The 13,285-nt window shown below is 43.6% G+C and overlaps 1 protein-coding gene across 2 annotated transcripts in view; it reads left to right on the top strand.

Moving 5' to 3' along the window:
* Positions 1 to 13,285, top strand: part of RPTOR (regulatory associated protein of MTOR complex 1) — a 353,659-nt gene that overhangs the window by 277,300 nt on the left and 63,074 nt on the right. For both annotated transcript variants that reach the window (XM_007462338.1, XM_007462339.1), the window contains exon 13: positions 942 to 1,052. In XM_007462338.1, the coding sequence (XP_007462400.1) occupies positions 942 to 1,052 (111 nt within the window). The remainder of the gene's footprint in view (positions 1 to 941; positions 1,053 to 13,285) is intronic.

The following is a 13,285-nucleotide window of genomic DNA, read 5'->3' as shown; positions in this document are numbered from 1 at the left end:
GGAAAGAGATCAGGAGGGACCTAGAGATAAAAGGGGATTCAGGAGACCCACCACCAGGTGCAGGGTCTGGACCTTATAGGGCTGTATTTGCAAATGAAAGTTTGAAAGTTAGAATTTGAAAAATTAATATTCATGAAACAATTAGAAATTTTACATGAACTGAATATTTTATGTTATTAAAGAATAATTGTTGAGACTTCCCTGGCAGTCCAGCGGTTAAGACTCTTTGCTTCCAATGCAGGGGGCACAGGTTCGATCCCTGGTTAGGGGACTAAGATACCACATGTGGTGCAGCGCAGCCAAAAAAAAACAATAATTGTAATTGTTCATTTTTTTAGGTGTGGTAGTGGTATGTGGTCATCTTTTCATAAAAGAGACCTTATTTTTTTAGAGATAAACACTTAAGTGTTTACAGATGACACAATGTGATACCTAAGACATGCTTCAGAACATTCAGGAAAGGACGGTGGGTAGGGCCAGCCAGGATGCCGTGCCCTTTCGGTTGATGGCGTTGAAGCCAAGTGATGGGCACATGGGAGTTCAGCATATTATTTTATCTCCATTGATGTATATTTAAGTTTTTTCATTGTATATTGTCAACCAAGAGTCATAATTGATAGTTCAACATGAAGGAGGAGAGGGGAAACCTAAAAATTAGGAGGAATGTGCGAGCAGTCCTTGCTAGCCCTCTTACACTCCCAGGCGCCAGCAGGGAGGCCGCATGTAGCTCACCTCAGGTAGACTCAGGTGGAGGCCTGGCGTGTCTCTTACCTTGTGAGCTGCGTGAGCTCATGCAGCCCAAGCAGGCAGGCCTGGGTCGCTTCCAGGAGAAGGACTGGAGGTGAGGGAGGCACGACCCTTCCCCATGCAGCTCCGTTAGTGCTGAGGACGCCATGCGCTCTGCTCCCTCCGGCACGGGGCTGACGTGCTCTCTCTCGTAGGCCTTGTCTGTGGGTATTTTCCCCTACGTGCTGAAGCTGCTCCAGAGCTCAGCCAGGGAGCTGCGGCCTCTCCTTGTCTTCATCTGGGCCAAGATCCTCGCCGTGGACAGTGTGAGTAATGTCTGTCGTCCCCCACGCCCCACCACAGGAGAGCTGCTGAGAGTAGGGCGGGGGGCCCGGCCCCACTGTCCATTCTCCCTCCTCCTGGCCTCACGCCCTCCATGGCCTCCCTCCCTCCCAGGAAAGGCTGTGCTTCCCCTGGGCCCAGTCCTGGTCTGTCACGCTGGCCCTCGGCTCACCTGTTGTCTCTTGTGCGCTGCCCCCTCCTCACCCACAACCACCCCTCCAGCCAGCGAATGACCCTGCCCACTTCCTTCTTGACACTCGGCCCTACCTCGCCCCATCAGTCTCCTGTCTCCAGCCAGTGCTTTCCCTCCCAACCCTGACCCTGGGAACAGTCCGTGGAGGCCCAGGCTGTCACCTGTAAGGCTCAGGCCGCGGCACTAGTGGTCACTTCTCAGCCATGACAGGCCAGCCCAGCCCACGTCTCCAGCTCTGCTCCCAGTAAGCACCTCCCCACCCCTGTCCTCTTGCCTGTGGGTCTGCAGTCACATAGCCACTGCTCGAAGTCCTAGGCAAGGCCCTGTACTCAGAACTGTGTTGAAGGCCATAGGTGTCGCAGAGCTCAGCCGTCCCTGCCCTCGACACTGTCCACTGGGGGCAGAACCCTCTGCTATGAGGCCGAATCCGCACACATGCCTGGCATGAGGGTGACTCTTCAAAAAGTGGAGAAATCTTGTGGGCAGGGCTGCATTTGTGTGCCTCAGTGTAAAGGAGATTATAATGTTAACCCTGGTGACAAGGGGCCACCGAGGCCTCGGCTGTAGGAATTCATGCCGAGAGGGAGGGGTGAGGGGTGAGGGTGGCCGGAAGGTGGGGGCTGCTGGACAGGAAGGGCCAGGGTAGGGGACGCACAGCTAACAGGAGGGCCAGGCAGGTGTGGAGAACAAACGGTTCTCGAGTTTGAACCTGTGTGGGGCGTGGGCCGGCTGTGTCAGTGACAAAGGGGTGCCGATCGGAGAGGCGTGGTGAGGGGAGCGCTCAGGGGACCACTGGTGATGGGGCCTTGTGGCCTGGGGGATGGAGACTAGGGCCCTCGTCTACCCGATGACGATGGCAGGCAAGTCCTCGAGGGGAAATGTGACACGAAGGTCCAGCGGGCTGAGGGCTGAGCTTCGGGGTCTGCTCTTCAGGGGACAGAGAAGGGAGGGTGGAAGGAGGTTGTCAGAGAGGGGAGGGCTGGGAAGTCTGATAAGAGGACATGAAGAAGGAGGCTCCGGAACAAGGGAGAGCACTGGGGGCGGGCCAGAGACCCTCAAAGAGGCTGCCGCGCTCGGCAGTCAGGCTTCAGAAGTGCGTGGGGAGGGAGGCAGAAATGGGGGCTCTGGGGAGGAAGGACGGGGTGCGGCCCTCAGCTTGCTTGAGGGGTTTGTAAGTGGGGAGATGAGTTGGCATCAGTGGTTGGGTTTGCTTGCTTGTTTTGAAGGAATGGTGACTTAAATGGTCTCTAGTTGGGAGAAAAGAATCAGCAGAGAAACAACCATACATCTAATTGGACTTTGACCCGCTCGCTGTGTACATGTGCGTGTGCACACATGTGTGTATCTGGGTGACACCCCATGGCAGGGGCTCTCGTGTGAAGATTCTCTTAGTTCTTGCATCAACTCCATGCTATAAGTGTGGTTTTGTAGATGATTTGCAGATAAGAAAATGCTCATTTAAGGAGTTGCCCAGGAGCCCATAGCAAGCCTGTAACAATTTGCTGTGAGCTGAGTGGAGCCCTTTCCACCCACAGGAAAGGGGGATCAGCAGAGCCACAGAGAAGGAGGGCAGGAAGCAAGGGCATCACCATGCAAAGGGGGAGACCATTCTCTGCTCTGCAAGGGGTAAAAGGAGAGCATGGGGGACCTCAACTCAGTGTCAGCTCCTCCTTCCTGTCCAGGACTCCTGCGCCATTGAGATAGCCCTGCAGGCCGCCCGCTACCTGGGGCTCTTTTCAGCTCACACACCCACAGGGCTTCCACTCCCTAGCACCGGTGGGCCTGGAGGTGACAAATGCGTCAGGCAGATCCGGCCACCTGGTCCTGTCCCTACCGCCTTCGTGCATCAGTCCTGCACGCTGCTGCCCGAACCAACTCACGTGACCCTCTTTGCTCCAGGCCCCTAAGAGCCATGCCTGCCCACTCAATGAGTCTCTGACCTGACTCCCCGCGGATCCGGGTCCTCCTCTCTTATCTGGGCTCTGCGTGGCTGCTGAGACCACTTCTCCACGCCATGGCGGCTGGAGCTTTGCTGTGAGGGGGCTAAAAACGGGTAACGGTTGCATGAGACTGTGAGTGTCACGGGGGCATCCCCAAAGAAGGTGTCATAGCCTGTGTGCCTCTAGGGAGAAGGCTGTCTTTCATTACGTTGGGTTGGGTTGGGTTGGGGTTGGTGTCTGGAGTCATCTTGTGGAGCGGCCTTGTTGGTCTCCTGGTTCTGAGAGGTGGCCTGTCGGCTCCCAGGGCATGTCTATACAGACAGTCATGTGGACTCTCTCCCAGCCCTGCGGTTCGCTCATTTTCCTGGTCTAGCAGTACTGACTGGGAGGCTGCGATCAATACACCCTTGCATGTTCCTGATTTCAATGCTCGTCTTGATGCTGGGAACAACCTCCATCCTCCTCAGTGCATCCAAGTCTGACCTTGACCTCAGTTCAACCTTGGCCCATTTTGGACCCAGTGCCCTGCTGTGTCCAGTCAATGTCCTATTGCTTGTCTGCTCTGGAATGATGGCCAAAATATTCTATATTTCAACAAAAGATTTATCCTTCTACCCATTGAACTCACTTTGGATAAACAGTGACTTTAAAAGACCAGCCAAAACCCTGGATTTGAGAGTTTAAAAAACTGAATTTAGGTCCTGTTGCCCTCAATTTCTTAAGCCAGCTATTTTTACTTCCCACAGCCATCATCTACCTTTCCGTAAAGTTGTGGTAATAACGCTTCCTGCAGTATGGTTACAGAGATCAGAACTACAGTGTATAAAGCAGTTTTGGAAATTTTAGAGTGAAGGGAGTAGCGGTGAAACCTCATTTCTACCCAGCCCGTCTCTGCTACACTAAAGCCTTTTGTTGCTGATCTGAAAGCCTGGTCTTGTGGCTCAGGAAACTGTACCTTTTGGTCATTTCTACTTTGCCCTTTGTCAAATTTAATTGAAAAGCCAAGCTACATAAACAAGAGGGCTTTTCTGGGGAAGTTATTTCAGAACCTTCCTTGCTTCTCTCCTACTTCAATACCTTTGTCATCTGTATCACATGTTTAGAAATTCACTGGCACTGCTCTTGGTACCTGGCCATTAAGGACCATGTGCAAAGGTTCTGGATGCATAAAATGGACAGACTACCATGACGCGAAGCCCAGTGAAGGGGAGGGACAGAAAAGATTTCCCCTAAGAGATGAGGGGTGGCAATCGGCCACCCAGGCCTGCTCCCCGGGGCTACCAGTGCTACAGAACACCTTCAGCCAACTGTGATTCTTGTACTCATCAAGATTTTTAGTAGCTTTTAGTACCTGGAAATAGAGAATGTCTTTATATTTAGTCTTCGGAGTGGCTATTTCTGCTTTAATTTTTTTTCTTTACATGAAAGTAGATGACCCTTCAGGACTGCACCTTGCTGCTGAATTCTCGTGGAATTTGCAGTTAATCATCGTAATCTGGTTTGAAGCTGCCTCTTGGTCACATTTGTCTCCAGGGGTCCGTTTATCTCTGGAGCCCAATATGGGAGAACTCGTCGACAGCACAGATGCTGCAGTGCTCCTCCATTACACCTGCTCTAAGGCCATCTCAGGGCCTGCGTTCACTGTCTGCTCGGTGCTGGAGGAATTACACATTTAATAACACTTGAGGAGCTGTTCCTGGGCCCAGCTGGAAATATCCTAGACTGCAGTGTTCTTGTAAATGCAGGCGCTGGGACCATCCTCTGAATTAGCTCCTTAACCAGCTTGTGGCACCTGTTTATTTAAGGGCAATCATTCCACTGAGAGACATTTTTTAGTATTTCCGATTGAGACAGCATCATTTACTTCATCCTTCCTTTTCATGATCACCCTGGCCTGAGTTTCCAAGAGATTAAAGTTCCGTGTGTTTCTGAGGAGTTGTTCCTCCCCTCCCCTCCTGGCATCTGGCCTCCGCATACTCATATGGTATGTGCCTCCCGCAAAGCTCAGAGCTCCCGGAGTGAGTCCTTGATGTGGCCACCATGAGGGTCAGAAGGCATGTTGTTTGTGACAGGGACGCCCACCTTGGGATGAAGGAACCTGCACAGAGGCACAGACGAGGCGAGGCGTCCCAGCACTCCAACGCACTCAGCTGTCCCTGGGCTGGGGAGCTTCCCACCCTCAGGGCACTTCCCCAAGAGTTAAGAAGGTGTGGGCCCCACTCAGGCTGTATTCCCAGCTAAGGGATGAGTCTTGGGCCCCCTCTTTATCCCACAAGCATATGTTGAGCACACACTATGTGTCATTATGTGAGGGGCTCCTAAAGGATTCAGAGAATTACCTGAATTTTTTTTTTTTTGAGTTCAAACGTCCATTTATTTCAAAGCAGTAATAATTTAAAATTATAAAAACCTTTCCGCCGTCGAACACGTAGATGGTGAGGTCGGATACAAACGGGAAGGGAGTCAGACGCCCGGCCCTGGGGAGGCCGGGCTCCCTCCACAGCCGGGAGGGGCGGGTCCTCCAAGCCTCCACCGCAGAGGGCCCAGTGGCACCGCAGTCCATGGGCGTGAGGGGTGCGGGGGGCCGCAGAGTCTGCAGTCCCGGCCCGCGGCCCAGTGCTCGCCCTGGGGGCCGGCCAGGATGCTCAGGAGCTGCTGGCTGGGTTCTCATTACCGGGCGAGCTGAAGGAGGAGGACGAGGAGGAGGAGAAGCTCACCACCGCCAGGCTCGGGGGTAGGGGGTTGGTCGGTGGCCGTGTTCTGTCCTGTGAGTCTTTTTTGGCAGATGGGGCAGCTGTCCAGCCAGGGCACGATGCAGCTGTCGTACAAGAGGTTTCAGGGCAGCTGCCGCACGTGCTCGCCCAACCCGTAGTCGTCCTTGCACACGGGGCACTCCAGCCCGGAGCCTAAGTGCTCCTTGGTCATGGGGGTGGTGGGGAGGGCCTGGATTTTCTTTTTGTCTGCGGGTGGGGGGCCCATGTTTTCAGACTAATTGAGGCACAGGAATTACCTCAGCCTTAGAGAAGGTAGGCTCAGTCTGGGAGGAAGCAAGGAGGGGAACTCCAGAAAGAGCTACAGGCTCAGAAGGATCATGTGCCATTTGACTGAAGGGGCATTGTGCACTGTGGGGTTACTGATGTACAGAGAAGGCATGCCTCGGGACAAGGAAATCTAATAACAGCACATTAGGAAAGCCCTTTCCTGTTGCCTCAGTGCCCTGATAATCTCCAAGAGATCTGGTCCCAGAGGATCTCTTCTTAAATCACCCATACACCATGTTACTCTACACTTACTGCTACCAAGCAAAAATTACCAGACATGTGAAGAAGGAGGAAAATATGATCCATAATGAGGAGAAAAAGAAAATGAGTCCACCGAAACTTATTCTGAACTCTCACAGATGTTAGAATTAGCAGACAAGGATATTAAAACGGTCATTAGATGTCTGTTCCATATAAAAAAGCTCCACTGAGACATGGAAGATATTAAAAGGACCCAACTCAAACTTCTAGAAATGAAAACTATGATACGTGACATGAAAAGTATACTAATCGGCATTAACAACCGATTAAATGTTGCAGAAGAAAAATTAGTGAACTTAAAGACATAGTAATAAAAACTCCAAAATGAAGCACAGTGAGAAAAGGAACTTTCATAAAACTAAAGGAACATCTTTGAGTTGTGGAACAACTGCAAGGGACCGAATATATGTGTACTGGGGGCCCCTAACGGGGGATGGCAGAAAAAATATTTGAAGAAATAATGGCTAAGATATTTTCAGATTTGATGAAAACTATAAACCCACAGATCCAGGAAGTTCAACAAACCCCAAACACAAGAAACATGAAGAAAACTACCTGATAATCAAATTGCTTAAAAAACAACAAGTTAAAAAACTCAGAAGGAGACAATAAGAAAAGGAACAAAGAAGCAAAAAGATAAGGATGACAGCAGATCACTTGTCAGAAACAGTGACTGGAGGAAGACAGTGGGGCTGCATCTTTAAAGTCCTGGAAGAAAAACCATCAACGTAGAATTCTGTACCCAGTGAAAATATCTCTAAAACATGGAGGCAAAATAAAGACTTTTTAAGACATATAAAACTGAAAGAATTCATCACTCGTAGATCCACAGTATAAGCAATGTTAGAGAAAACCCTTTGGGCAAAGGAAAATAATACCCAGAGGAAACATGCATGTACACCATATGGTGAAAAGCACCAGGAAAGAATGCTCCACTGACAAATGTATGGGGTTTATTTTCCTTGTTATTTAAATCTCTTTAAAAGATAATTACTGTTTAAACAAAAAGTAATAACAGTGTACTGTGGAATCTATAGCATATGTAAAAGCAAAATGTATGCTAACAGTAACAAAAAGGTTGGGAAGAGAGAAATTGAGGAAACACTATTGTTAGGTTCTCTTCACTTCATTGAAGTGATATAATATCACCTGAAGGTGAACTGTGATAAAATGTAGTCCATAAACCTTAAAGTTATCACTAAAAATTTTTTTTTAACTATAGCCAATTAGCTAACAAAGGAGATAACATGAAATCATAAGTATATACAAGCAACACAAAAGAAAGAAGAAAAGGAGGGAAAGGGAACAAAGAATAGATGAGATAAATACCACAAACATAAGATAATAGATTTAAGCGTAACCATATCAATAATCACAATGTAGATAGTCTAAATACCCAATTAAAAAGCAGAGAGTGTCAGATTGGATTTAAAAGAAAAAAAAAAGAACAAATTTTATGAGCCTGAAAGAAATGCACTTTCAGTGTAAAGACACAAATAGATTAAAAGTAAAAGCATATCATGTTACCACTAAGCAAAAGAAGGCAGCAATGCCCCCGTTAATATATCAAAGTAGGTTTCAGGGCAGAGAATATTACCAGAGACACAGAGGTGTTTCCTGACACTAAAGGAGTCCACCCATCGTGAGAATAGAACAGTCTAAATGTTTATTCACCTAATAACAGTATTTCAAAACACATAAAATGAAAACTGGTGGAACTGCAGGGGGAAATAGGTAATCCATAATTACACCTGGAGAATCCAGCACTCTCTTCTCAGTAAATGACAGAACGAGTAGATGGGGAACCAGGAAGGTTCTCTCAGACACTTGAACAACACCATCCACCTGCTGGACGAAACTCCACACAACTGTAAACCACATGTTCTTTCCAAGTGCCAGGGACATACACCAAGATGGACCTCATCCTGCATCATAGAACAAACCACGACACGTTTAAAAGAACTGGAATCTTACACAGCGTATTCTACAACCACAGTGGAATCAAATGCAAAATCAAAAGAGGTAATAGGGCAAAAAAAAATTTTTTTTAAAAAGAGGTAATAGGAAAATCAACAACACTTGGAAACTAAACTGCATACTTTTAAATAAATGATTAAAATATTTTAATTATAAAAGTTTAATAAATAATATAAATATATTGTTTAAAGTATAAATGTTACATAAATAAATGTATAAGCAGCATAAATATGTAAAATCATATTTATTTATAATTATAAGTATGTATAAAATAAGTGGGACTGCATCAAACTAAAATCTTCTGCATAACAAAGAAAACAGTCAACAAAATGAAAAAACAACCTTCAGAATGGAAGAAAATATTTACAAACATCTATCTGATATGGGGTTAATATCCAAAATATACTACTATAAGGAACTCTTGCAACTCAAAAAGAAAAAACCTGATTAAAAAATGGTCAAAGGACCTGAATAGACATTATTCCAAAGAAGACATACAGCTGGCCAAAGGGCACATGAAAAAGTGCTCAACATCACTAATCATCAGGGAAATGCAAATCAAACCCACAATGAGGTATCACCTCATGCCTGTCAGAATGACTGTTGTGAAAGACAAGAGATAACAAGTTCTGGCAAGGGTGTGGAGAAAATAAGGGTGTGGAACCCTTGTGTGCTTTTGGTATGAATGTAAATTGGTGCCACCACTATGGAAAACAGCATGGAAGTTCTCAAAAATTTAAAAATGGAACTACCATACAATCCAGCAATCTCGCTAATGGGTGTATATCCAAAGGAAATGAAGTCGGTAGTATCTCAAAGTGATACCTGCACACCCAAGTTTATTGTAGCATTATTCACAATAGCCAAGATGTGGAAACAACCTAAGTGTCCATCATCAGATGAATGAATAAAGAAAATGTCACACACGAACACACACACAGTGGAATATTATTTAGCCATAAAAAGGAGGGGGAGATCCTGCCATTCATGACAACATGGTTGAACCTGGAGGACATTGTGCTAAGTGAAATAAGCCAGACAAGAGAAAGACAAATGTTGTATGATCTCATTCATTTGTGGAATCTTAAAAAAGTCAACTCATAGAAACAAGAGAGTAGAATGGTTTTTGTCAGGGGCTGGGGAGTGGGGGAAGTGAGAAGATATTGGTCAAAGAGGACAAACTTCCAGTTATAAGATAAATAAGTTCTGGGGATCTAATGTACAGCATGGTGACTAGTTAACAATACTATGTTGTATACTTGAAAGTTGGTAAGAGAGTAGATTTTAAGTGCTCTTTTCACTCCAAGAAAAAAGAAGGTAACTATGTGAGGTGATGGATGTATTAACTTGATTGTGATAATCATTTCACAATACATACTTTAACCATGACATTTTACACCTTAAATATATACATTTTTGTTAATTATCCCTCAGTAAATCTGGGAGAATATTTGTGTATATTTTATAATGTAATTGATATTTATATACTTTAGTATAATTTGTATATAATTATAAATATTTATAATCATATAAACATTTATATTAATATGTAAAATAATGAAATAAAACTTTTTTAAATAATTTTTTTCAAAAAGGAGGTCTCAAGGGAAGTAAAAAGTACCTTAAACTGAATAGAAATGAATGTACAACATATCAAAACCTGTAGGACACAGCTGAGCAGTGCTAAGAGGGAAACTTCTAGAACTAAATGCATACAATAGAAAAGAAGAAAGGCAACATTTAGGCAAAAACACAAGGTACAAAGTGATACATAGCCAGGAAAAATATGGGTTATCTTCAGTAATCATATTAATTACATAAAGATCAAATATCTACCTTTCTTGGTCCTGTGCAGATATGACTTTAGAGAGATCTAATCTTTCTTCTGATATTTTTCACATAACTCTTTTAGGCAGACACAGGGAACAATACACAATTCTGTGTCATAAAAATTATTCCAGAATCTTTCAAGGGAAAAACTTCTCGTGAACATAATTTTTTTAAATGATAAATATGGAAGATTATAATTATTTATAGTCCTGTAAAGGTAATAAAGAAAGGTTCCAGGGACTTCCCTGGTGGCATAGTGGTTAAGACTCCACACTCCCAATGCAGGGGGCCTGGGTTCGATCCCTGGTCAGGGAACTAGTTCCCGCAAGCATGCTGCAACTAAGGAGCCCATGTGCCACAACTAAGGAGCCTGCGTGCCGCAACTAAGACCCAGTGCAACCAAATAAATAAATAAATAAATGTTAATTCCCCTACTAAAGAAGAAGAAGAAGAAGGGTTTCAAATCACTGACCTCAGCTTCAACCTGAAGATGTTAGTAAAAGAAAAGCAGATTAAACCCAAAGTAGGTAGGAGAAAGGAAATAATAAAGATCACAGTGGAGATCAATGCAAAAGAGAACAGAAAAGCAGTAGAGAAAATCCACTCAACCAAAGGCTGGTTCTTTGAGCAGATCAATAACTGCTCAGACTGATAAGGAAACAGAAGACACAAAACCCCAAATCAGGAATGAGAGAAGTGGCGACACTGAAGGGATAGTGAGGGAATTTGTAGACAACTTGATGCCCAAGCTTTTGGTAACTTTGATGAAATTAATTCTTTGAATGACACAAGCTGCTCACTTAAGAAGATAGATAATCTGAATAGCACTGTATCTATTTTAAAAATTGTATTTGTGGTTAAAAACTTTCCTGCAAAGAACGCTCCAGGTCCAAATGGCTTCACTGGTGAATTCTGCCCAATTGTTAATGAAGAAATATACAGATGGCAAACAAGCATCTTCCCATATCATCCTATGATACTTGCTTTGCCCTGATACCAAAAACCAGACAAGAAAACTACAGACCAGTGTCCTTGGTGAAGATAGATGCAAAAATTGTAAACCAAAATTTAGCAAATCAAATTCAACAATATATAAAAAGGATAGTACATCATGACCTTGAAGGACTTATTTCAGGAATGTAAAGTTTTTAAAGATTGAAATACCAATGTAATTTATCATATTAGCAGAAGAAAACCCATATTATTATCTCAATAGACAGAAAGAAAGCATTTGACAAAAACTAAAATCTATTCCTGATTTTAAAAAAACACCTCTCAGAAAACCAATAAGGGAACTTCATCAGCATGAAGAATAGCATCTACAAAAAATGCTATAGCCAACATCACACTTAGTGGTAAAAGTCTGAACACTAAGATCAGGAACAAAACCAGGGCATCTGCCCTCATCACTTCTCTTCCAAGTTTTGCTAGAAGTTCTAGGTAGTTCAATGAGGCAAGAAAAAGAACATCCAGTTTGGAGAGAAAGATGTATAACTGTCTTTATTTTCAAACAGCACAATTCTCTGTGTAGAAAATCTGACTGAATCTGCAAACAAACAAACAAACAAATACTAGAACTAATAAGTGACCTTAGTAACATTGCAAATTATAAGATCAATACCCCCAAATGAGTCTTATTTGTATACACTATTAACCAATTTATACAAACTGTTAAGAACATTTACAATGGTATCAAAAATATGACATACTTACGGATAAATTCTGGCAAAGATATGCGAGACATACACTGAAAACTACAAACTATTGGTAAGAGAAATTAGAGAAAATCTAATCAATGGAGAGATATTCAGTTATCATGGGTCCTGATCTTAAAATCCATATGGAAAAGCAAAGGACCTAGAATAGCCAAAACAACTTAAAAAAAAAAATTAAAGGACAACTACTACCTGATTTCAAGACTTATCATAAATCTACAGCAATTAAGACTGTAGAAGTGGCATCAAAATGTGCAAAATATCAATGGAACAGAATAGAAAGTCAAGAAATAGACTCACACATATACGGACAGCTAATTTTTGAAGTTACAAAGACAGTTCAACTCAGAGGAGATAGAGATAGTCTTTTCAACATGTGGTGCTGGGGCCATTGGACATCCATCTGCAAAAAGTGAACTGCAATCTACACCACGTACCATGACAAAAATTAACTCAAAATGGGAAAATATTTGTGAATCATTAATTTGATTAAAAATTTTAAGTGAGAATATGTAAAGCACTCTCAAAATTCTATATGAAAAGAAACACGCAAACCAAAAAAATGGGCAAAAGCTTTGAACATACATTTCATTAAAGAAGTATGATGGCAGATAAGCACATGAAAAGGTGCTGAACATCATTCATCACCAGAGAAATACAAAGTTAAAACCGCAGTCAGATACCACCACATACCTATCAGAATGTCTGAAATGAAAAAGACTGATAGTATCAAGTGTGGGCTGGGATTTGGAGGAACTGAAACTCTCATAAATTGTGTTCAGAATGCAAATGGCACAACCACCCTGGGAGGTTTCTTCACAGTTTTTTTTATAAAGATTAACATACATACTCAACCATCGAATCCAGTCATCTTACTCATAGATAGTCACCCAAGAGAAATGAAAGCATATGTCCAGACAAAAACTTCTACGTGAATGTTTATAGCAGCTTTATTTGTAACAGCCCAAAACTGAACATAGCCTGAATGTCCATCAACAGGTGGATGAATAAGCAAATGGTGATTTACCCATACAATGGAATACTACTCAGCAATAAAAAGGGTAAACTAATCCCCAAATAATTATGCTGTGTAAAAGGATACATGTTGTATTATTCCATTTAAACAAAATTCTAGAAAATGCAAACTATAGCCACAGAAAGCGGATTAGTGGAATAGGAGGAAGGATTCCAAAGGGCATGAGGAAACTTTTCAGGAGATAGCTTAATTACCTTGATTGTAGGCATGGCTTCACAGGTGTA

The sequence above is a fragment of the Lipotes vexillifer genome, unplaced genomic scaffold (genome assembly GCF_000442215.2).
Source record: "Lipotes vexillifer unplaced genomic scaffold, Lipotes_vexillifer_v1.1 scaffold1691, whole genome shotgun sequence".
Lineage (NCBI taxonomy): Eukaryota > Metazoa > Chordata > Mammalia > Artiodactyla > Lipotidae > Lipotes > Lipotes vexillifer.
Note: the sequence above shows the minus strand (reverse complement) of the source record. Positions and strands in the feature narration are given on the sequence as shown.